General features: G+C 40.1%; 1 protein-coding gene and 1 pseudogene across 1 annotated transcript; both read right to left on the bottom strand.

Annotated features, from left to right (window-relative positions):
- Nucleotides 1-598: 598 nt before the first annotated feature.
- LOC129501499 (40S ribosomal protein S4, X isoform-like) lies at nt 599-7,178 on the bottom strand (annotated as a pseudogene).
- Nucleotides 7,179-10,882: 3,704 nt separating this feature from the next.
- On the bottom strand, nt 10,883-15,482 carry TCHHL1 (trichohyalin like 1). Its single transcript, XM_055312664.1, has 3 exons — nt 15,427-15,482; nt 14,377-14,532; nt 10,883-13,889 (listed from the first exon to the last, which is right to left on the bottom strand). The coding sequence occupies exons 2-3, from the start codon at nt 14,512-14,514 to the stop codon at nt 11,310-11,312; spliced, it is 2,718 nt and encodes a 905-aa protein (XP_055168639.1). The 5' UTR covers nt 14,515-14,532; nt 15,427-15,482; the 3' UTR covers nt 10,883-11,309.
- Between the last annotated feature and the right edge of the window lie 10,278 nt (nt 15,483-25,760).

Consider the following 25,760-nt stretch of genomic DNA (forward strand, 5'->3'; position numbering starts at 1 on the left):
CTCTCATGTTCTGGCTCCCTTTCTGATATTTCCCACTCATTTTTTTCTCCTTTCCCCTTTATTCCCTTTCACTATTTTTCAATAGATATTGTTACTCTAATGAGTGACTCCTCACTTCTTTCCCTGTTCATGCTGCCCAAATCCTCCAGCTGCTCCACGGAGTCTTCGTCTTCACCTGGCTCAGTAGGATCAGCCACAGCATAGCCAGTTAGATGCTCCCAAACGGTCATCACAAAGGACCACTGTATGTTGGGAAATCCAACTCCAATAAAAAAATTCAAAAATAATTCTAAAAACTAATCACATAGCGGGGCGGGGGAGAGGCAGGGGAAGGGGGGCAGTTGTCAGCCTCCCTAATAATTGCAGCAATGTGTTTATGAAAAACTAATAAGTGCAATAAAGTAGAGTACAAAAGTGATATAAAAAAAACAAAAAACGAAAAAACAAAGGCCCACATCCCTGCAGCGGCCGGATGGAACTTCACGCCTGGTGCTTGTGCGCCACCTTGTGGTGACTGCCTGCAATGTCCCCGGCGGGCCCATGGAAAATTACGCAAGAGGAAATGGAGACGCCTCGCTTTGCTGTCCTGGCCCTGGGCTGACAGTGAGTAGTCAACATCTTCTGTTCTTTCTTGGAACATCAACTGGACAGGGGATCCTCCCCTTATGTTCAGCAGCACCTAGGGTTGTAGAGCAGAGAGTGCTACACAATTCTTAAATCCAGATGCTTTCTGGATAGGTGGTGTTTCACTTCCATTATTCTATGACACTGTGGATTGTAAGAGGAACCATTGATGAAAAAGCAGCATTTTTGGGGGGGCGCAGAGAAAGCACTGTGCTACATATGCATTTCAATTTTAAGATACATCTGAATCTCGAAATTGTTTTAATGTCAATAAATAGGTCTTAGAATGTGGCTTTCATCTGCAAAATCTCCTGGATGTGAAGGAGAGTATCCACTACACATGAAATGAATCTGTAACATGAGAGACTCCTAACTCTGGGAAAGGAACAAGGGGTGGTAGAAAGGGAGGTGGGCGGGTGTGTGTGTGTGTGTGTGTGTGACTGGGTGATGGGCACTGAGGAGGGCACTTGATGGGATGAGCACTGGGTGTTATGCTATATGTCGGCAAATTGAACTCCAATAAAAAAATAAAAAAAAGAGAAATGAATCGGTAGTTCATTTCAGTATCTATCGTTCTGTATGTGATCACAGCCAACTCTGGAGGGCAAGTACAGTTGACCCTTGAGAAACACAGGTTTGAATTACATGGGCCAAGTTATATATGGATTTTTTTCAATATGTTATTGGAAAATGTTTTGGAAATTTGTGAAAATTTGAAAAACTCAAAGTGCATAGCCTAAAAATACCAAAAAAATGTTTTTAAAGGTATGATTTTAAGAACATAATACATACAACATACAAAATACAAGTTAATCAGCTGTTTATCGGGAAAGCTTTGGTCAACAGTAGGCTATTAGTAGTTAAGTTTGGGGGGAGTCAAAAGATACAAGGGAATTTTTTTACCTGTTTGGGGGAAAGGGGTGGGCCCCCCAACCCCAATGTTATGGAGAATTGGGTGCTGAAGCTGTTGCCATTGGCATCTTTCACATGAACTACATCAAAAGAACCAGCGTGTCTCTCTTGGTTGGTGGTCACACCAATTCTTCCCAGGTGCCAGGATAGTGGATGGCATGAGCATCATGAGTCAGCAGGTGAGGGATTCCTTTCGTTCCCACAAAGATCTTTCTTACTTTGTACAACTTATACTTGGTCTCCTCAGGTGTAATCTGATGAACAGCAAAGCAACACTTGGTGTCATCGATTAGACAGAAATTCTCCCCAGTCTTGTCAAAGCTGATGACATCCATAAAACCAGCAGTTTGGACCTTGCCATCAATCTTAATAAAATGCTCCATACAGATCTTCTTTACTTCATCTCCTGTTAGGGCATACTTAAGTCTGTTCCTTAGGAAAATGATGAGAGGAAGACATTCTCTCAGCTTATGGGGGTCAGTAGATGGGCGAGGGGCAAACACACCGGTGAGTTTATCCAGCATCCAATGCTTTGGAGCTGCTACATGCTTCAGATGTTTCTTGGGACCACGAGACATGGCTGTGCGCGAGGCATGAAAAGAGGATATCACCTATTCTTGCAGCTTTATTAAATTTTTTTTTGGAGTTTTAAAATGAGTTTATTCTAGAATGTTCTTAGGAAGGCAACAATGTTTGTCATTAAAAAAACTGTTTCTTGGGATCCCTGGGTGGCGCAGCGGTTTAGTGCCTGCCTTTGGCCCAGGGCGGGATCCTGGAGACCCGGGATCGAATCCCACGTCGGGCTCCCGGTGCATGGAGCCTGCTTCTCCCTCTGCCTGTGTCTCTGCCTCTCTCTCTCTCTCTCTCTCTCTCTCTCTCTCTCTGACTATCATAAATAAATAAAAAAAACTGTTTCTTCATGCTGAAAAGGTAATGCAAGAGGCTACAGTTATAAGCTTCTTTCTACTGGAATTCTGGTAGTATATATAGCACAGTGTAGTCATTTCTGCGATGCTAGAATAAATAAAAAAAAAGTCTCTTCTATGCTTCTCTTCAAAAACTCGATGAATAATAACAGAAGATGGCATAAAAAAGCGATTTTTTTCCCCTATTCATTCTGTAGTATTGGAGGCAGTATTTTTACCATCACAGGTTACAATTTTCACTTTATCCACTTTATTTTTTTATTTTTTTAAAAAATTTTATTTATTTGCGATAGTCTCACACACACACACACACACACACACAGAGAGAGAGAGAGAGAGAGAGAGAGGCAGAGACACAGGCAGAGGGAGAAGCAGGCTCCATGCACCGGGAGCCCGACATGGGATTCGATCCCGGGTCTCCAGGATCGCACCCTGGGCCAAAGGCAGGCGCCAAACCGCTGCGCCACCCAGGGATCCCTCTTTATCCACTTTAATAAGTTCTGTCACCTCTCTGAATTCAACATCGTTTAATACAAAATCCACACGTTATCGCAGAATCTGTATGTATTTAGAGAGCCCCTGAAATTGACTCTGTTTCTAACGCTCTGCGCCAATGCTGAATTTATAGCTTTATCAAACTGAAGTAGAACTTGAAGGGCAAGTTGGGGGGTGATCTGTTGAGACTGTATGAGCTCAAGGCTCTCCTGGAGACTGTTTCCCAAAGTGGTATTTCTATATAACTGATATGCCCTGGCTTAGGAAGAAGAAATTGTTTTTCTTATTCAGGCTTGCATTGATGTCCTGTGGGGAAGGAGCTTCCCGCCAGGAAGCAGACGGAAGTGGAGCCGCCAGCAGCCCAGCAGGAAGCACCCACTTCCCCTATTCTTGTAGCTTTAAATCAGAAAATGATAATTAAATTTCTGTCTTTGGACCAGATCTCTCTTCTGAGTTCCATATCGATATACTCAACTGCTTTGGTAACATCCTCTGTGATATATCACAAATAAAAGAATTTCACCTTCCAGTTTTAGAGTTCAATATCCAATTCAGAATTCATGAGTTTCCCCCCATGTCTACTTCTCATCAGCCCCCCCCATCTTAGTAAATGGCACCATTATCCTTTCCAAATTTTCAAGTCAGAAGCTTGGTAGCTGTCTTTGATATTTCCTCATTTACCTTCCAATCCAGTTGACCACAAAGCCTTCAGTTTCTACCTCCAAAATGTAATTATCAGCTCATCTATTCATTTTCTTTCTCATTGCTTGGATCCCAATCTAACCTATCATCATCTTTGCCTGCACTGTTGTAGTAGCCTTCTCATAGGTCTATTGGTTTCTTCTTTTGCCCCCGTACAATCTATTCTCCACCCAGAGGTCAAATGACTTAAATTGTAAATTAGGTCTTGTTATTCCTCCACTTAATTTTTTAAAAAGATTTTTTAATTTATTCGTGAGAGATGGGGGTGGGGAGAGAGAGAGAGAGAGAGAGAGAGAGAGAGAGAGACAGAGACACAGGCAGAGGGAGAAGCAGGCTCCATGCAGGGAGCCTGATGTGGGACTCCACCCCCCCCCCCCCCCCCCCCGGGGTCTTCAGGATCCTGCCCTGGGCTGAAGGTGGTGCTAAACCACTGAGCCACCCGAGCTGCCCCTCCACTCAATTTTTTAATGGCCTTCTGTTATGTTTGGGGAAAATTTTCAATTCCTTAACATGGTCGACAAAGCTCTTCATTATTCAGTCCCAGCCCCATTCACCACCTTCGTCTCCTGCCACCTCAAGCCACATTTGCCTTCTCTTCCAGTTCTTTGAACATATGAAGCTATTTCTTGACTTAGGGACTTTTTATACTCTTCTTCTCTGGAACTCTCTTCTCAGTCTTTGCCCTGCCAACTTCTACACATCCTTCAAGTCTTAATTTATTTTTTTTCTTCAAGTCTTAACTTAAACGTCACTTCCTCAAAGCACCTTCTCTCACTCCCCCTTAAAACATAACATTTATCATTGTTTTTAGCTAATCGTTTTATGATTATTTATTGTCTGTAAACATTTTGAAGGCAAGAACATGTCTATTTTGCTCATTAATCTTCCCCCCAGGGGATCCCTGGGTGGCGCAGCGGTTTAGCGCCTGCCTTTGGCCCAGGGCACGATCCTGGAGACCCAGGATCGAATCCCACGTCGGGCTCCTGGTGCATGGAGCCTGCTTCTCCCTCTGCCTGTGTCTCTGCCTCTCTCTCTCTGTCTCTGTCTCTCTGTTTACTATCATAAATAAATAAAAATTAAAAAAAAATTAAAAAAAAATCTTCCCCCCAGAGCCTTGAAATATACTTTGTATTTAACCAATGCTAAGTAAATATTGGTTGAATGAGTGAATGGATAAATGTGTGCCAGAATGGTGCCAGGTGCTAGAAATACAAAGGAAAACATGGCAGTCATGGTTGCTCCCTTTACAGACAAGTAAACAGGCAGTTACTACACACTGTGTTCCATGGGGTGAGATGGGAGTAAGTGAAACAAACACCTAAACCCAATCACTTTGGCTGTAGTTAGGTAACAGGTACTAGGTGATGGCAATAGGGAGAGGCAAGAAGAGAGGTGGGGAAACTAATTAGAACACCCTTGCAGCAATTGAGGTAGAGATACTAGTGGCCTGAACCAGTGCATGAGCAGCAGTTAAGGGGAGAAGTGGACAGGTCTGAGAGAGATTTATTTAGAAGTCAGTATAACAGGTCTTGGTGATTGAATTAGATGTGATAGAATAGGTCAGAGATGGAGCTGTCAAGGCTAGTGTTCAGATTCTTGGATTAGACAAGTGAGTGGGTGATACTGCTGTATTTGCTGAGATATGGAATGTAGAAGGAGAACAAGATTTGAAGGTAGAGTTCTGCAAAGTTTGAGTTTGGGCTACACTATCCGTGGGCTATTTAAGGTGTCTGAAGCTTAGGAGAGAGATCCTGACTGGTGAATCGACTGAAAGGCACAGTATCCAGAGAATGGTTGAAGCAGAGACAGTTAGAAGAATTACCAGGGGGAGCACACAGAGTGAGAAGGGAATCCCAGAGAACATCAGCCCTTAAGTGACAAGGCAGAGAAAGAGGAACTGGAAATAATCCTGAGAAGATATAGCAGAGAGGTCGGAGGACAAGCAGGAGAGAGTAGTGTCACTGGAACCAAGAAGACAGTCCCAAGGAGCAGAGTACATGGGCAATGAGAGTGATTGTTCTTCTTACCTCCAGAGCATTTCCAAACTCTTGTTGGAAAAGTTTCTTAAGTTCTGTTCTGGTCAACCTCTGACAGTGTCCATCACTCTTCACATGCTTGTGGAAAACATTAGTGATACTGGTGATGCTCCTCAGAAGACAGTGAGGCATCTTGTTTTGCCAACTAGAGTATACCTGGGATGTGACAAAGAATACTTAAGTTTTATATTCCTGATTTGTTAAAATCTCTTCTTTCTTCATTTCTTGGAGGCAGATAGCAGTGTAAAAATGTGACCTATCTATAATGCCAGATGTCTAACTGGCTTGCATAAATTGTGAAATTTGGCATTTTTACTTCATCTTTCATTTCCAATGATAATGTTCTTACTATAATTCCCAAAAAGAAGAGGACGGAAACTAAACAGGCCCCCTTGGCTTTGTAGCCCTGAAGTCATCTGGAATGAAGATAGCATGGCCTCTCCTTCCACATCTGAAGTGTCCTCTGTAGATGTGCTGATGGAAGGGTTTCCAAAGGTTGTCTGTACTAGACTACCTGGCTTAAGAAGTAAAGAGCAGGCCTAGAGAATCATCTCCGTAAGATTATCTTTTCCTTTGTACTTACTGCTGTTATTACATGTCACGTTGTATATGAATTACTTTTTCTTATTTTACACTTTTAAAAATTGTTCTGCAAAGTCCAGGACCATGTCCTATCTATTTTTATATTTTTCCTAGTGCCTAGAATATAGTAAAAGTTCAAAAAATGTTTGATGGATGGATGCATGAACAAATGAATGATTCCTAATTTGAGTGGTATGTTGGATTAGGTCTGTGGTTCCCAAGCCTTGCTGTAGTTTAGAATCACCAGGGGATCTTTAGAGAAAAAGACTCCAAGTCCCACCTCCAGAGATAGTCATTTAGTATATCTGTGGTGGGACCCTGGGCTCTGGATTTAAAAAGCTCCTGGCTGATTCTGTTGCAGCTTTGAGAACCACTGGCCACCTGGCCTCTGAAATCCTTTGCAGGTAGAGAATGCTGTGATGGCAAAAGTAATAAACGAACTGATTCAACAAGCACTTGCTAACTATTTATTTTGTGCCAGTGTAGTATTGTACTCTGGGAATGTGAATGAATAAGAAACCATTCGTTTCCTCAAGGAACTCAAAGCATGGAGGAGGAGATACAGAATTACACAGTGCCATTCAATAATGGACATCCAATGGCTAGAGACTAAAACAGGAACCTTTCTTCAGATGTTTCCTTTCTTGAAGACAATAGAGGATTCTGAAAATATTAGCTTTAGGGTGAAGTCCACTAAGATTTTGCTTCTCTCATTCGAATAAGAACATGTCATGGTTGGGAAAGTCATAGAATTATCCAGAAAGGCAAAATTACACAATCTGCACAATCTAATTGTCTGTGTAAGAGTACTATGAAAGAGAAATAGGTATTAAAAGAGAAAAAGAATTTTTCTTGAAGGACTTACCTAGGTTGCCAAGAGAAATGGAGGACTTAGGCTGAGAGCTTGTAGAATACTGATTTGGGGATCCTGGTGCTTATATAGGAGTTTTAATTGCACCCTTTTGCCAGACATCTTTTGTAGACAACTCCCTTGGTATCTAATGGACTGATTCATTGCCAACCAAACTCCATTCCACCTGTTTCTTCTCCAGCAAGCCTTTAATCTCTGTGTTTCTTTGAGTGTCGTTCCTATTGCTTTCTGTCCACAGCTTGACCTCTGAGGGACAGGTGTCCCTTACACCCACTGTAAGGCTATAACACCACCAGAGTGTGCTGACAGAATGCTGAAATACTCTCAAGAAAAATCTGGTGAGCCAAGAGTGGCCTCAATTCTTGAAAGTAAAATACATTGGTTCTTGATCTGTGCCATTTTGGTCCCAAATAAGGTCTTTCTATTTATGATAGCACATGGTTGGGTATGTTGGACTAATAATCCAGTTACATTACATGCTTGCTCTCATGCCATCTTGTTCCCCATGCTGGTGGCTCTGCCCCTCATGACCCCTCTCCTTTTGTCTATCTGCTATACAAGTATAAGATGCTAGCACTGCGGTAGAGATAATGATTTTCTAACAGCAAAAACATGGACCCAGGAGAGGATCTGTGGGCTGCAGAGTTGGTGTTCTGTTGAAATTTCACTGATTTTTGTAAAGTTTCACCAGCGGGACCATTTCTATTTGGTTCTATTCTCTTTCACTATTATGAGCCTAGAAAGGAAGTTTTTTTTTTTAATGTTTTATTTATTTATTTGAGATACAGAGATTGAGAGAGAGAGAGGGAGAAGCCGACTCCCTGCTGAGACGGGAGCCTGATGTGGGGCTCCATTCCGGGATCCTGGGATCATGACCTGAGTAGAAATCAGATGCTTAACTGACTGAGCCACCCACGTGTCCCAGAAGTGTTTTTTTTTTCATTATTATTAAAGACCTCTTCCTTCCTTCCTTCCTTCCTTCCTTCCTTCCTTCCTTCCTTCCTTCCTTCCTTCCTTCCTTTCTTCTTTCTTTCTTTCTTTCTTTCTTTCTTTCTTTCTTTCTTTCCTTTCTTTCTTTTTTAAGAGAAAGAAAGGGGAGGGGCAGAGGGAGAGGGAGAATCTCAAGCAGACTCAACCTGCAGCACAGAGCCCCACGTGGGGCTCAATCTCAAGACCCTGAGATAATGACGCAAAAGCCATTTTCAATTTCACTAGTTCATATGTTGTTCCTTAGTTTCAAAGGAATTATGTATAGGTGGCTGTACTCTCACAGAATCTTATATGACAATAAAAATAATTTCCACTCATCTTTATTGCAGAAGTTTGTAGTCTTCTCTTAGAGATAGCTAGTCCTATAATCTCATTAATGGCTATAAAGTAAACTGTATCAGAGAAACTTGTAATAGCCTTGTGGAAATGGCAAGCTGATAAGAACTATAAAATTAATTAAAATGAATAATGGTGAATTTATTTTCTGGGGAACACTATAGTTCCTTTTCTGTTAGTTATACTGACTTTGAGAATAGCTCTATGAGCAAATACTTTCATCCCTGTCATAGAAAGAAACACCAAGGCCATAAGAGGTGATCGTGAAACATAGTGAATCACAGACCTGGGTCCCAAATCTTTTTACCTCTAATTTGGTTTGTTTGCTTGTTTTTGAGTCTCTTATATGATTTCTAAGATTGTGTGTGATAAAGACATCTGGAATTTTTTCCCAAAGTTTGTAACAAAAACACAAAATGTCAATTCTACCCAGTTTCTCCCCTGAACATCTCCATGGCTGTGGGCAATTAATTTCAGGGAATGCCCTAAGTATATTATTTATTAAACAAAAGAAAATAAAAATGGCTTCTGAAAAGAGATATTCTATATATGTGACTCAATTACATCCCACTGTTTTTGAATTTGTGTAGGAAACTGTTGTGCCCGTATTAAGAGGGTCCCCAGACACTGGCTGAAGTGTTTCCCCCATTTCTGGAGGAACAAGAGGGAGGCCTGACTCCCGTGACCCAGGAGAAGCCAGAGCTCTGGGTGCCTCAGGGGCAGTGGCCTGATGAATAAGTTCCCTGCAGCCAGTAGTGCCATTGTTGGGATGATTCATTAACAGTAATACAAATAACTATAATTCTTGCTTTGAAAACTTTTCTTTTGAGAATTGTCTTTGCGTAAATGTCTTCCCACCCTCTTGGTAAACCAGGCTTTGGCAGCCAGACTGGCTGCCTCAGGGTTTTGTGTGTGATTAAAGATCTGCTGACCTCTTCTGTGTTTCGCTTGTCTAGTTCCCTGGGTCTCTCTCATTTTCTGATGATCTCTTTTCATCCTTCCTTTTGTCTTCCCCTCCACTTAATATTTCAATCTCTGTTTTTTGTTGTCCTTTCTTTCTGTGCCTCTTCTTGCCTTTTGTGTCTTCCAGCCCTCCCCCCTGCATTGCCACCCCATTCAGAATATCTGAAATCTCCATTTTGGTCTTCTCTTTTATCCTTTTGTCTAAAATTTATTCTTTCCCATCAGGGAAGATAAAAGCAGAGCACCCTGGAAATTGATATCTCATGTTCTTGCTATCAGAAGGGAAAGTGACATTTACTGAGCATCTACTCTGTCGCCCCCAAAGATGGAGAGCCTGCCATAGTCACATAGCAGGGTGACTGGGCTTCAACCATGGTCTGTTTTGTATCAGAGCTGGTGGTTTTCCCACTTATACCACCCACACTGCCATCATACAGAGGATAGTTTCTGACCTGGAGTCCATGGCCAAATGGTGTCACATCGCCACAGCTTCTTCTATGACAGCCTTCTGGTGGTGTGGCCTTGGCCCCTCAGCAGTGAACTCTCAGGAATGTCCACAGTCATGTTCAGATTACAGGAGGCTATGAGGTCATTTAAAGGCATTGAGTTCTCTGTGGGAGAAGGTTCGTGATTGAAGAAGTCACTGCTGGGGGCGGCTAACCCAGTGCCCATTCCAACTCTGCCTGCTGTGCAACCTCAGACAACTTATGAAATTTCTCTGTGTCATAGCCGTCAAATCAGGTGGTCATCATGTCTTGGGTGCGTCCCTGGGCTATTGTGTGGCTCAAGGAAATGCTGTATTGTGGTGTGTTTTAAACTCATCTGGGGAAAAGCTCTTTACAAATCCCAGTTATTATCCTTATTACGGGGCTCAGCATGATTACATGTGAAGCATTTGTTCCGTCTGAATAGGGTGCCTTTAAAAACACTTGGGCCAATAATTATAGAAATTTAATACTTCCCTCAATCATGTTCACAATGAGGAAGGGGTGTAGCTGAATGAACTGGGGTGTGAGGTGGACTCCAAGGTCCCTGACATCTTATTGCTTAGCCTAGCCAAGCTTTTCTTGACCAGAAAATGGAAAAGAAATAGAAAACTCTTGTCCTTTGCATCTTCTTGGAAGAAGATAATAAACTCAGTGAACAAATAATGGTGACATTTAACTTTCCTTATGTATCAGGACTTATTTCTGAAATTATTCTTGCTTATTTGAGCCAGAAGCTTTGAAAACACTGTGTAAGGAGTGGGATTTAAAGGAATGAATGAATGAATCTGTGGCATAATTTAGTTGCACCTGGACATTAACAAAGAGTCATGAATCTACTCTGATTGGGTGCTAGAAAGTCATAATTATTTTATGTTATGGTGATATCTGAGATTGTCTTGAAGGATAAAATTTTAGGATAAACTTGAACTCTGTTAGGAAATGTCATGAAGCAGAATAATCGGCATATATGAATTAATTTTATTTTATGGGGGTGGTATTGCAGAGTCTCATACTCACTATAGCCACATTATAAAAAGCCAACAAAGCAATTGAAGAAATCGACATATGTTAAAGATATGAAAGGATTTTTTTCTATTCCTAGTGACAGGTAAATTGTGAAAAACTGTCTCATGAGGAAATCCATTTTGGTACTTGGAAGTACCATCATATGGTAGGATTTTTGTTGTGATATTTCTTTGGTGGCATCTCCCACTGCTGAATACTTTTATTTGCTTTTGTAGAGATCTAGGAAAGGAATTTAAAGAATTATTAATTTGCTTCTCAATGTGTGCATGTGAGCATTGAGGGTGATTGGGAGGGAAGAAGTCTGGGACATGTTGAGATGTATGAAGTTCCTTGGAATTTCTTCTGGGATCATAATGATTCACTGCTTTTTGGTGCTTGCCTCCCTTTGTAGTACTGATTTCTTTTCCTGAGGGTGGCCCTGCATATCTGAGGCTTGGGGAGCTGATGTTTGCTGTGCATCAGAAGGATCTGCATCAGGCAGATGTTCCCAGTTGTAATATTGTAATGCTTGGCTGTCACTGAAGATGATGGGACAATCTGAGCCCTCACTGGTGAGGGATGCACTTGACTGGTTGTTGAGGAGCTCTGGGCTTGACGCTCTAGCTGACAGAGCTTGATTTTGCCGCTCCACTGGGGTCATATCCATTTGTTGCAGTATCTTCTCTTGCAGGTACTGGTACAGAGGACTGGAATAGATTGTACTTCTCTCCACAGAACCAGATTCTTGGTCCGTCTGCATCTTCTCTACAAGGCTTGACTGGGGGACTGCAACATCATATCCTTTCTTGGCTGGATTTTGTTGGTCATTGGCTTCTGCCAAATATTTGGGGCCTTCATCCTCCTCTAATGTTGCAGGTTCCTCTCTTTCAAAGTGTGTTTTGGGGGAGGCTGAATTGTCATCACCCAGATTTTTTACTGGAGCCTCCTGGGTCTCCTGTGCTCTACTTTCCTCTCCTTTGGTACTTGGGCTCTGGGCCTTTAATTTTTTTCTGCTGTCTTCCTTTGCTGAAAGCTGTCTTATGGAAGACTGGTCAGTGACATCTGCCTCCAGTGTACCTGGGATCTCTGTCTCAAGGGACTTTCTGTTTTCTCCTCTTGCTATGGACTCCTGTGCTTCTGGATGTCCATCAGGGTGCACAGCTGGACCTTGGCCTTTGGTCCCTAAGCCCTGACTCCTGTACTCTTCTCTGGCAGCCCATTCTGATTCCTCGGTGAGCTTATCTTCTCCTCTGACTTCCAGCACCACTGCCTCCTGAGTTCTGCTTTCCTCACCCAGTGCTACCTGTTTCTTAGTGTCTGGGTTATTATTGTGACTTCTTTCCATAGACTCTCTAAGAGGGTCTACTTTATTCTGGGAATCTCCTTGCACAGGCAGATCAGTTGTCTCTGAGCTGTTGTCACCATCCTCTGGAGTAAGGCTATTGGGAATTTCCCAAGAACTCTCATTATTTTGTGTGATTGTGGCCTCAGGATCCTCTCCCAGATAACCAACATCCTCCTTGACTGGCTTGTCATGAGTCTTGGTGACATTCTCATTTTCTTCTCCAGACTGGTTCTTGAGTGGTGCTAAGTCTTGTGTTCTTTCTCTTGCTCCTGGTGTCCCTTCTGCTGCAGGGGCATTTTTGCTGCTCATACGTGCTTCTGCTATGCCTTCCTCAGCATGTCTTGCCTCTCCTCCTGGGGTGACTGCTCTTTCAATTTCAGAATGATTCTGTTCTCCTTCTGAGCTTGACACTTGTGTTTTAGAATCTTCTACAGCATCCCTTTCTTTTGATGACTCTTGGAGTTCCTGATACTTCCCATCCTGTGATTGGTCTTCCAGGGTTGGTAGCTGAATTTTTCTCTCATTTTCTTTCTGCCCTGCTGTTACATGGGCCTCAGGGCTTCTCCTCTTCTTCCTTATAACTTGAACATCAGGTATTTCTGAAACATTTCTGATATCACCTTGGACAAGCAGGTCCTTTGTTTCATGTTTTTTTTCTTGTGCTGGTGGTTCTTGGGTCTCAGATGCTCTACTGTCATCCCCAGATTCAGCTAGATTCTTTGTTTCAGGTGGTGTCCTATCGGCATCCTCTCCTTGTCCTTGGGTCTCAAATGTACTACCATCATCGTCAGGATCAGTTAGTTTCTCTGTCTGCAATGGTTTCTGGGCAGTAGCTTGTTCTGGCAGATTGGTATGCTCTGAACTGGGCTCATATTTTCCTGTCAGCGACAGTTCTTGTGTTTTAGAATGTTCCTTAACATCATTTTCTGTTGCAACTTTCTGATCTTTGGAAGGCCTCTTTGTTGTTTTTCCTGGTGGAGAACTTTGGAGTCTCAGGTTCCCTTCTTGTTCTCCAAATCGATCCCTTTTCTTCGTGTCACTTTGTTCCCTGACTGGTTTATCTCTTTCCCTGGGACTCTCCTTTTCCTGTCCCTCCTGCTTTGTGGGACTGTCAATCTGTTCTGAATCTGCTGTTAGCTTATTTGTCTCAAGTTGAACTCCATAGTCTCTTGTTGCTGATACATCTTGGGCCACATCCTGGCTCCATTGATCTCCTTCTGGGTGTTGGTTCTCAGGGTCATTGCGCCCGGATGCTTCTACTGGCAGATTGTAAGTTTTGGTGTTTTCAGCCCCATTGTATCCAACTGCTCCCCTTCCCATGAAGTTGAGCTGAGCTGATGATGTCATTCCTGAAGGAGGTACCACTCTGTCTTGAGTTGGTGGAGTTTGTTCTGTCTGCTGGCCAGTGCTTCTGGTCACTTGAAGATCTAGATCATCTGGCTTCTCCTCTGGTTTAGACACTTGTCTTGGTTCTGATTTTAGTAAGGATTGTATATCAAGATAGCAGAGGTTCAAAAGGTTGAAGATTGCAAGAACAAATTCATCAAAACTGATGGTGCTGTTGTCAATATTCAGAAGGTTCAAGTTTTTCTCCACAGTATGAATGGCACATGGCTGCATGAAAACACAGTGAGAAATCAGCCTATTTATATGAAGTCAAGCACCCATAGTATCTGCATGTCTCCCAAGAATCCTTTTTTTTTTTATAAAAAACATTATTCCTCAAGAACTAGTGAGAATTTACCCAAACAGTATGAGTTTGTTGATTCTGGATACCATTTTTCATCAGGGAGCTATGCTAAGAAGGAACTTTTACATCACTCTGAGTTGCATTTAGATGTATACTGGCTCATGACTCCTTTCAGAACCTACTTTGCTGAAGCATAGCCCCAGGGAGGAAAACCTCATTTTCCTCTATAAGATTGATTAAGCAATTGCACGCAGTAGGGAGCTGAGATTGGAAAAAATTGTTCAAAATCAGTGAGTGCTGAGAATTGGTAGCCAAATGTAAAATAGGCAGGGATCATCTATGCATATCTTGCATAGATTATGGAGAAAGGGTAAGTGGGGGAGAATTTCCAGAGCTCTGTGAATACCACACCTGAAGAATGTCCCCAAACTCGCCCTGAATGAGCTGTTTCAGGTCTGTGCAGGTCAGTGTTGCCTTGTTACCATCCTCCTGGGCATACTTGTGGAATGTCTTGATTATACAGAGGACATCTCTCAGGAGCTGAGGCATCTTTCCCAACTCAGGAAACTGTGAGAAAGAACAAAGTTCATTTTTTTTCAGGAAGGAGATACTGAGGTTATCCTTTTTTTCTGTCCCTCCCACAGTTCTACTGGCATCATATACTCTATTCTGTTTATCTCTATCTATTAATATCTTGTATCAGAATTTCTTTTTTTTTGTATCAGAATTTCAATGATTAGTTTTGTACCAGATAATGTGGTGAGATCAGATCTGGCACAGGTAGATATTAGAAGCAACACTTCATCCCACTCTGTGGAAAACAATGACATGTGTTCAGAGAAAGCTATATTGCAAAAAGAAGTGGAAAAAGAATACAAATAGAAGTACTGAAATGTGCAAATGATGTCGACAGAATGGGACCAACCCTTCCAGCATTAACTGAGAGTGTCCACCTATATTCCTCCTACCTTGGCTTGGCATAACTCCTCTGCTTAGGAAAGTATAATTTTTAAAGTTAATAAAGCTTCTAGAGGAAAGAGAAGTAATGCCAAAAATATCAACCCCTATGCAGACTGAAGCAACATGTTTTTACCAAGAAGACATGGCTTAGTGAACTCACTGGAAAAACAAATAGAATCCTGACGCCTCAGTCATTAACCATCACTTAAATGACTCTGTATTTTCATTTTAATATAGCTCTGAGTCCCGGGTCCCAGATCTTGTTAAATACTATTCATGCCTATGTCATACAGTTTATATATTTTTTAAAAAGACAATGCTCAAAGTAGTTCCAAAGCAAAGAATGCATCTGGGGGGCTGGAGCTCCCAGTTTAGTGGCAGTAATGGTGCTCGATTAGACTTGAGATATGTCTCCTCTGGAATTCTTACACAATCTCACATATAAGCAGAGCAGCAACTGAGATCCCAAGTATGCTCAAGCATATAGCCTATGAGACTTACCTTGTTCACGAATGAGAGCAAGAAGAATAAAATGTGCAGCAGGCTGTGAGCTGACAGCAGGCGTTCAAACCTTTTATTGAGTTCCTAATTGCACAGTTAGGAAGGAGACACCTTCCGGGTGTAATGCTCTGATTCATCACCACCAAACCCAGTTCTCCCCTCCTTGTCTGCTGTCAGCTTCTCTTATTTTTATTTCCTTCTTTAGGCAGCTTCAGTTAAGTCTTGCCTTTAGACTCATCCAAAGGAAGGAGAGGGGATATTTTGTTTCATTCACTGACTTATAGTTTTGAAGGATCTTTGGAGTGGTGTTGGCTTTTTTTTTTTAAGCTGAGAACACAATTACATTTCTGTTTGACAAATCATAGGGCTGTCAGGGACCTCAGAAGTCATCTGATTCCTCCCTCTGCCCACAGGATGGACTGTATTTGACCTAGCTGGACAGATGGGTGTCAATCATGTGTTTAAAAATAGAGGCCCCACTGAGCCATGTGACAAGAGTGGAGATACCAGTTAATTCAGGTGTTTCAATGCTCTACTCTCCTTGCCCAGAGGCAGAGTTAGAAAAAAAAATCTTGCTGGGTGTGCAGAACTTTGCTTACTTACCTAGGATATACCATTTAAAAAAAATGATTGATATCTGCTCTTTAAAGGTGCTTTTATAATTCAAGGAGCTTAGAAATGGGCATCCATAGTCCTGTGTCCTTTTATGAAAGGAAAAGAGAGACCTAGAAACCACCAATCTGAGCACAAGTGGAGGAGAGACTGAGATGATAAACTGGTAAATGTTTTTATTACCTTCTGGATCTGGATCCCTCTTCAGAGAGAATATTTAATTAGCAGGAGAATTAGATTTGTTGTTTTATTAGATATTTAAAAAGATATAGAGTATGTTTGAAAACATTCTTGCCTGCATTTTTTTAAAAGACTTTTTTTTTTTTTTAATGAGAGACTCACAGAGAGAAACAGAGACATAGGCAGAGGGAGAAGCAGGGAATCGATCCCTGAACTCTGGGATCATGACCTGAGCCAAAGTCAGACACTCAACCACTGAGCCACCTGGGAGTCCCTATTCTTGCCTGCTTGTAAAAGGATGTAAGAAATAGACCCATGAAAACAAGTGTAAAAGGCAAATACCAAGAGAATGGAGGGGTGGAGATGGAGGTAATTTTATAAGTCTGAGGCTAAGGACAGCATCACTATTGAGCAAAACCTTTTCCTGATCTTCCTGATAATCAAAGCAAGTACAAGGGAACTGAATTTTTTTTGAGGGAGGCAGTAGGGAAATCCATGTTGATAGGTTTCCACCTGTAAAGAAATTTCTCAACATTGTCCTAAAAGACAGAAACCTCTTTCTGAGAATTGGGATTGGCATGTGAAGATCATCTTAATTCTGATCAATCAACATCTCCTGAGTACCAACTATTTCTCAGCCATTATGCCAGGCACTGTGGTGTTTAAAGTTGAGTAAGTTCTGTATCCCTGCTCTGGAGGTCACAGGCCAGTTTCATGAGAAATGGTTGAAGGAAACATTAACATCAAGGCTGGATTGGAAAGAAAGGGGAGCATAACAGCTGTTTTAAAATGTTTGAAGGGTTTTCACGGGGATGAGGAATGGGATGGGAAGAGAAAGGAACTTAAATTCATTGAACACCTAAGACACACCAGGTACTTTACATGGGCTGTCTTACTTTCTTACTTAATCCTCATAGACCTTTTAAGTACTTATTATCCTCTTTTAGCAGATAAGGAAGTTAATGCTCTTAGCTGTTAAGTAACTTGCCTATGGCCATGTGCCCAATAAATGACAAACCTGGATTTAGAATTGAAATGCCTCAAGAATATATCTCTGAGCTCATGGTATCTCCATTATGTTGAATTCCTTATTCTGTGTAAAGCCAGAGAATAGAGCTAGAATCAGTGATTGATAATTTCTAAAAAGAAGTCTTTAGTTTTTGCTAAGAACTCTTTAAGGAGCAATGTTGTCTGACAATGATGTAGACTGGTCCTAAGGTTAACAAGATCCCTGTCACTGGAACTGTCAAGTAGAGGCTGAATCACAATCCATTGGCTGGGTTATAGGGAAGTCCTGTTACAGCAGGAGGCAAGGCTGGAGTGGCTTACAGTGAAGAGCACAGAACTCTTCCAACCCTAAATATCTATATTTTTATTTTTTATTTATTTTTTTATAATAAATTTATTTTTTTATTGGTGTTCAATTTGCCAACATACAGAATAACACCCAGTGCTCATCCAGGTTTGGATCTTGAACAATGTAAGGGCTGTCTCCTCAGCCCTTTTATAGGCATTCCTATTTTTTCAGAGCTTACTTAAGACTTTAATTAATACTTATACTTCTGGGTGGGTAATGACTCAAGGTCTGGCAGAGGCAAGAGAGAATTGGGAGGAGAGGGTAAGAATACTTTTTTGTTTAAAAAAGTTATTTAGATTGCTATATAATAAACCATAAACAATTCTACTATTACTGAAAAAAAGACCTGGTTGTCCTTTCTTCTTCCGAAAAGAGATCTCTAATAGTCCCTTCATGATGTCCTCTCCCTTCTAATTTTGTGCAGGGACAGTGAAGAAAGGGAGAGAGACACAGTGAAAAGAAATTGATTAATAAAGAACTATATCTGAGGTGCCTGGGTGGCTCAGTGTGTTAAGTGCTGGACCTTTGATTTTAGGTTGGTCATGATCTCATGGAATGCAGCCCCAGCTTAGAGTGGAGCTTATTTGAGATTCTCTCTCTTTCTCCCTCTGTCGCTCCCTGCTCACATGTGGGCTATCTCTCTCTCTCTGTCTGTCTCTTTCTCAAATAAACAAACAAATAAATAATAAAGAACTATGTTTGAAAGTCTATTGCTTTTCAAAGGGCACACCTGAAGTCTTCAGTGAAGGCTCCAAATAAAACCCATATGAAGGCTACTTCGGAAAAGATGGCTAATAAAGCAGTTTTATTTTATTTTTTTAATAAAGCAGTTTTAAAAAAGATTTATTTATTTATGAGATAGCCATGTGTGGGCAGGGGAGGGGCAGAGAAGGAGAGAAAGGGACACACTGGTTCTACCCTGAGTGGAAAGCCTGAGTGTGAAGCCTAGATGTGGGACTGGATCTCATGACCAGAGATCATGACCTGAGCTGAAATCAAGAGTCCTACACCCAACTGAGGGAGCCATTCAGGTGTCCTGCTAACACAGCAATTTTTAATGGTTCTCTGTAATACTGGAAAATGTAGCAAGCAAAGAAGAAGACTTCAGTTTTTATTTATAATTTTGTTATCTTTTTTCTTATTATAAAAGTGTTCAAGATGATGGTAGACTGAGCAAATGTATATTCTTTTGTCTTTCCAGGAATCCTCTAAAATAAAAATATACAAGAAATAAATGTACCAGAATTATAAGCAGAACTGGAGAATTATAGCTTAGATTCAGGAAATTTATGGAAGTTGAAAAGTGGATGCTTGAATGTTCATAATATAAACAAATGGAGACAGGCACAGCCCAGAATGTGTTATGAAGGAGGGACAGAGATGAGAGTAGGTTCAGCCTTCAAAACCTGGAGAAACTCTGGACTCAGAATTAGCAGGTATGATGGAGGTGGGAGTAGAAAGTTGGGCTTTAAATAGGGAAAGTAATGGAAAGTTTATGAGAGGAACTTCTGTTTTACTGGCCATTCCCATATCCCTCCTCCACTTTATTTATTTATTTATTTATTTATTTATTTATTTATTTATTTATTTATTTGTTTTCCTCCTCCACTTTAGAGCATAGAACATAGACATCTGGGCATATGCTATATTGCCTAACCTTTCTAGCAAAACCCCAAATGACTCTTTCCTAAAGAAATTGAACAAAAGTCCTAAAAATGTTAAATGTAAACTCCTTGAAGGCAGAACTCTGTATCTTATTTTCCATATTATCCTCAGAAGCTGTATAAGTATCTGGACTATAGTAGGTGCTCTGTCATATTTGTTGATTAATGGATGGACTGAAAGCTAGAGCATCTAGTGTAGATATTAATGCTCCATGAAAACCCTCTCCATATGACATTAGTTGAGGGTGGGAAAAGGCAGATCTGCAGCCAGACACCCATTTCTCTGCAAATTGACAGGTTTCTCCTTCAGCCTGCCACAAGTAAGAGAGTTGGTGTGAAAACAGACATATTTATACAAATCAAAAGAAACTCAGATCTTTTAATTGATGTAAAAGAGCAACCAAGAATATTCAGGTATATTAATAAATCAGCAGCATGAAAAAAAAGAGTAAGACAAACAGACAAATTTCCTCTTGGTCCCAGAGGAAATAGATATAATTCAGGAAGTAGAAGAAAAATTAAAAAGAAACATCTAATTAATATACTCCCAAGAGATTAATTGAGGCAAGACTAGGATGCTCCAAAAGAATAATCAAAGAACAAAAATCAGAAAATAAAATGGTATTTTTAGATGAAATTAAATACAAACATGAAATGAAATAAATAAAAAACAATTAGAATTTTAAAATATCTCACAATATTGACAAAATCCTTTAGAAGAGCATTTTCCAATAGAACTTTAGATATTTGCACTGTCCAATGTGATAGCCACTAGCTATATATGTGGTTTGAAATGTGGCTAAAGTGACTGAGAAACTAAATTTTAAATTTTATTTAACATGTATTAATTTTCACAATATTAGTTCTTCCAATCCATGAGCATGGAATGCCAATGCTACCCAGGCAATTTGCGCATTTAATACAATCCCTAACAAAATACCATGGACTTTCTTCAGAGACTTGGAACAAATCATCATAAGATTTGTGTGGAATCAGAAAAGACCCCAAATAGGGGAATACTGAAAAAGAAAACCAGAGTCAGGGACATCACAATGCCAGATTTCAGGTTGCACTACTAAGCTGTGATCATCAAGACAGTGTGGTACTGGCACAAAAACAAACACATTGATCAATGGAACAGAATAGAGAATACAGAAATGGGCCCTCAACTCTATGGTCAACTAATATTCGACAAAGCAGGAAAGACTATCCACTGGAAAAAGGACAGTCTCTTCAAATAAATGGCACTGGAGAAATTGGACAGCCACATGCAGAAGAATGAAACTAGACCATTCTATTACAACATATACAAAGATAAACTCAAAATGGATGAAAGATCTAAATGTGAGACAAGAATCTATCAAAATCCTAGAGTGTGGGCAACACGCTTTTTATCTTGGCCACAGCAACTTCTTGCAAGATACATCTATGAAGGCAAGGGAAACAAAAGCAAAAATGAACTATTGGGACTTCATCAAGATTAAAAGCTTATGCACAGCAAGAGAAACTGTCAAGAAAACTAAAAGACAACCTACAGAATGGGAAAAAATATTTGCAAATGACATATCAGATAAAAGGCTAGTATCCAAGATCTATAAATAACTTATAAACTCAACACCAAAGAAACAAACAATCCAATCATGAAATGGCCAAAAGACATGAACAGAAATTTCACAGAGGAAGACATAGACACCGCCAACAAGCACATGAGAAAATGCTCCTCATCACTTGCCATCAGGGAAATACAAATCAAAACCACAATGAGATACCACCTCACACCAGTGAGAATGGGGAAAGTTAACAAGGCAGGGAACAACAAATGTTGGAGAGGAGGTGGAGAAAAGGGAACCCTCTTGCACTGTTGGTGGGAATGTGAACTGGTGCAGCCACTCCGGAAAACTGTGTGGAGGTTCCTCAAAGAGTTAAAAATAGACCTGCCCTAAGACCCAGCAATTGCGCTGCTGGAGATTTACCCCCAAAGATACAGATGCAGTGAAACGCAGGACACCTGCACCCCAATGTTTCTAGCAGCAGTGTCCACAATAGCCAAACTGTGGAAGGAGCCTCGGTGTCCATTGAAAGATGAATGGAAAAGGAGATGTGGTTTATGTATACGATGGAATATTACTCAGCCATTAGAAACGACAAATACCCACCATTTTCTTCGACGTGGATGGAACTGGAGGGTATTATGCTGAGTGAAGTAAGTCAATCGGAGAAGGACAAACATATGGTTTCATTCATTTGGGAATTATAAAAAATAGTGAAAGGGAATAAAGGGGAAAGGAGAGAAAATGAGTGGGAAATATCAGTGAGGGTGAAAGAACATGAGAGACACCTAAGTCTGGGAAACGAACAAGGGGTGGTGGAAAGGGAGGTGGGCGGGGGGTTGGGGTAACTGGGTGATGGCCACTGAGGGGGGCACTTGATGGGATGAACACTGGGTGTTATGCTATATGTTGGCACATTGAACTCCAATAAAAAATATATACAAAAATAATATGTATTAATTTAAACTTAAATGCAAATAGCCATATTTACCTAGTGGCTACCTCTTTGGATAATAAAATTTTAGAATATAAAGCAAAAAGAGAAATGTAAGAGGTGAGAGAAAAAGTAAGAAACCTACATAATCAACTTAGTAGAGCCTACTAATAGGAGCAGGGAGATAAAAGATTAATTTATCAAATTAAGATTCCTAGAGATTTCAGATTTTAAAATGTTCAAACAAAATGTTCACCTAGATGTATCCTTGGAAATTTCAGAGCACCAAGGATAAGGAAAATAAAGGTCAAGTGTTTTGCCCAAGGCTACAAAGCTATTAAGTGGTAGATTCATTTTTTGCTCTTAGGCAATCTTGCTTCTGTGCCTAAGTGCTTTAACATAGCAATGTAGACATTTACTGGTTTCCAAGTGTATGTACAAAGCACGGTATATTTGGTTGTGGTTGGAAATGTAAAAGTGGGAGTGGTACTATCAAAAGTTGATGGAAAAAGAAAAAATAATTCTATTATTTTGAATTAGAATGGTAATTGCAGATTAGAATGATGAAATATTAAAAACTGAGAAAGAGGGTGGAGAAGAGAGGCTGTATAAGTGATTTAAATCCCCCCTTCTCATCATGGATATGTCATTTTAAACGGATAAATTTTACTACCAGAGGTTATGCCAGGAGAAGAACATCAAATTTTTAAAAAAGAATCTTTCTCTGAGGAATGGGACTGGGGTTCAAAGATTACTGGATCTTAGGGTAGTTCTACTTTTAACTTTTTGAGGAACCACTGTACAGTTTTCCCATCAACAGTGTTCCTCTTTCTCTAGTCTCACCAATACTTACTGTTTTCTGTTGTTGATTTCAGCCATTCTGACATGTGTGTGGTAATAACTCATTGTAGTTTTGATTTGCATTTCTCTGATGAGTGATGTTGAGTATCTTTTCATGTATCTTTTGGCCATCTATATGTTTTCTTTGGGGAAATGTCTGTTCATCTCTTCTACCCATTTTTAAATTGGATTATTTGTTTTGGGTTGTTGAGTTTTAGAAATTCTTTATGTATTTTTGGATATTAGCTCTTTATAGGATATGTCATTTGCAAAGATCTACCAGTGCCTTTTAGTTTTGTTGATTGTTTCCTTTGCTCTGTAGCTTTTTATTTTGATGTAATCCCAACAGTTTATTTTTGTTTTGTTTTGTTTCCCTTGCCTGAGGAGGTGTATCTAGAAAGAAGTTGCTATGGCTAATGTCAAAGAAGCTACTGCCTGTGTTCTTTTCTAGGATTCTTATGGTTTCAGGTCTCATGTTTAGGTTTTTAATCCATTTTGAATTTGTTTTTGTGTGTGGTGTAAGAAAGTGATACAGTTTCATTCTTTTGCATGTTGTCCAATTATCCCAACACTGTTTGTTGAGGAGACTGTCTTTTTCCCATTGGCTATTCTTTCCTGATTTGTCAAAGATTAATTGACCGTATATTTGTGGCTTTATATCAAGATTTTCTATTCTGTTCCATTGATCTATGTGCCTATTTTTGTGCCAGTTCTAAATTGTTTTGATCACTAGCTTTGTAATACAGTTGTTTTATTTTGTCTTATTTTATTTTAATTTTTAAAAAACATTATTATTTATTCATGAGAGACACAGAGAGAGAGGCAGAGACACAGGAAAGGGAGAAACAGGCTCCCCACAGGGATGGGGAACTTGATCCCAGGACCCTGGGATCACACCCTGAGTTGAAGGCAGACTCTCAACCCCTGAGCCACCCAGGTGCCCTTACAACAGTTATTTTTTCATTTTTTTTTTACAAAAGTTATTTTAAATCATCTCTACTTCCTTTGGTTATCTGACAACCTCCCCAGCCCCTTACTCTCAGAAGATAGTCCTGCCTGTTTACTTCATAAAGAAAATAAAAGTCATCAGAGGAGAATCCCTTAACTTTCTTCCACCAAACTACAAACTTACTGGCACCTATTTACATGCATGGTTTCTTTTTGTTACATTAGAAAAGGCATCCATCTAAGCCTAATCTCTCTTCCTCTCTGGATCCTGGTTTTCCTGTCTTCTCAGGAAATCATGTATGTTGATAATTCCCTCTCTTTTCTATGCTGCAGTCTCTATTTGTTTTTTTTTTCCCATCAAAATTTATACCTGCCTAAGTCTCTTCTACTTTATAGAATCCTGCTTTGTGTCCATAACCCCACCCAAACTTCTTCCTCCTCTTTGTGAACATTAAGCAATGTTCAACTTTGAGGAATTTTCAAAATACAAAAAGGGACTTAGGGCTTCAGTATTCAGAGGGAAGGATGATATGTTAGGTAGGTAGTAGAAACCTTGGACTAAAAGAACTATAAGGGTTATAGTAATTCATGTGACAAATATTAATTGAATTTCTATATTATGCATCATATTCTCACAACTCCTTAGCTTCATAGGGACTAGGAACTTTTGAAATCCTAGATGAAATTATTGAGAATTTATATTTTTCTAGTGAGACACTCCACATATTTCAATAGAATTTCATAGAGTTCTATTGCTTATTGTTTATCCTGGAAAGAATATACAAAATAAAGAAATCCAAAGTGTAGTCTTTGTTTTCAAGGTCTTTACTATCTAGTTGGAAGACGAAGCAAGTATAGAGCCAACTAAGGCAGAATATTGTAATCAATTAACGAGTAAGTAGTAAAGATAATAGCTATCATGGAATCTCAGTGAATATGTGTCTGAATGATTAGGGAAGACTCAAAGGAAGAGGTGGGACTAAATCTGGGTCTATTAAACTAATTAGAAAGTGTCCAGGTAGTTAGGGAGGGAGGCATTCCAAAGAGATAAATTATGCCAGTAAGCTTTTGAAGGAAGGACAATCATAAGGTGTCCTGATGACAACATAGACTAGTGTGCTTTTAACAACATGCTTGGTTCAAGAGATATTGAGGGGGCCATGATTAAAAGATATATTACCTCTAGAGTGTGGAGGGCTTTAAATTCCAAATTGAAGATCTTAGCCTTTATCTTGCAGAAAATACCACACTCATTTTTTTCTTTTAAAGGGGAGTGATGACAAATAGAAATTAAATTTTTAAGTTTTTGTAACTTGAGTGCTTGCCGTGGAAGTCCAGAGGGTTTGGAAAATTATGACCTACTCAGAAATCTATGCTTTACATTAATTTTAGGTTGTTGTATGTGACTGTCAGCTCTTTTTTTAAAAAAGATTTTATTTATTTATGAGAGAGAGAGAGAGAGAGAGAGAGAGAGAGAGAGAGAGAGAGAGAGAAGAGACATAGGCAGAGGGAGAAGCAGGCTCCCCTCAGGGAGCCCAATGTGGGACTCTATCCCTGAACTCCAGGATCACGTCCTGAGCTGAAAGCAGAGTTTAACCGCTGAGCCATGCCATCCAGGTGCCCTGTTGACTGTCAGCTCTTAACTAAGAAGGGAAATGTGCTTATTACATAGATCACAATCTTCAGAGGCTTACGATACCAGTATACTTGCTGAGCAGACTAATTACTAGGACTGAATGAAAATACTAGCAATGTATAATTAGTGCAGAAGATAGAGCAGAGATGGGTTCATACTTAACTAATGGCCACTGACTTTTATTTTGAGTGGAACCAAGTTCTAGGACTTCATTTTCTCCTCTGAAACAAATGGGAGTAATTAAATGTATATGTGAAGTTCATAAATTAGAGGGTCAATGATTTTTAATAGTACTAGAATCATAGAAAATGAGATAGGTTTAGGGTCTTTTCGCTCAGTGAGTAAGCCCTAGATGATAGGAAAACACTCTGGGGAGGAATTTGGGAGATAAATAGAAGGAACTTCAGGTCTGATTGGCTAGAAAGACAAGATCTTTGAAGTTAAACTAGGCTCTGATGATTACCATCATTTAATTCTTTTTCCTGCTTTCTTTTAGTTTAAGGTAGAAGCTGGGGTGAGGCATTATTTGAGTTGCTTTTAGAAGTTCAGTTTTGCCATGTGGCATGTTCCGATGAGAGACGAAATGATTACTCAGACTCTTTGACAAAGACCT

The sequence above is a fragment of the Nyctereutes procyonoides genome, unplaced genomic scaffold (assembly GCF_905146905.1).
Source record: "Nyctereutes procyonoides isolate TBG_1078 unplaced genomic scaffold, NYPRO_anot_genome, whole genome shotgun sequence".
NCBI lineage: Eukaryota > Metazoa > Chordata > Mammalia > Carnivora > Canidae > Nyctereutes > Nyctereutes procyonoides.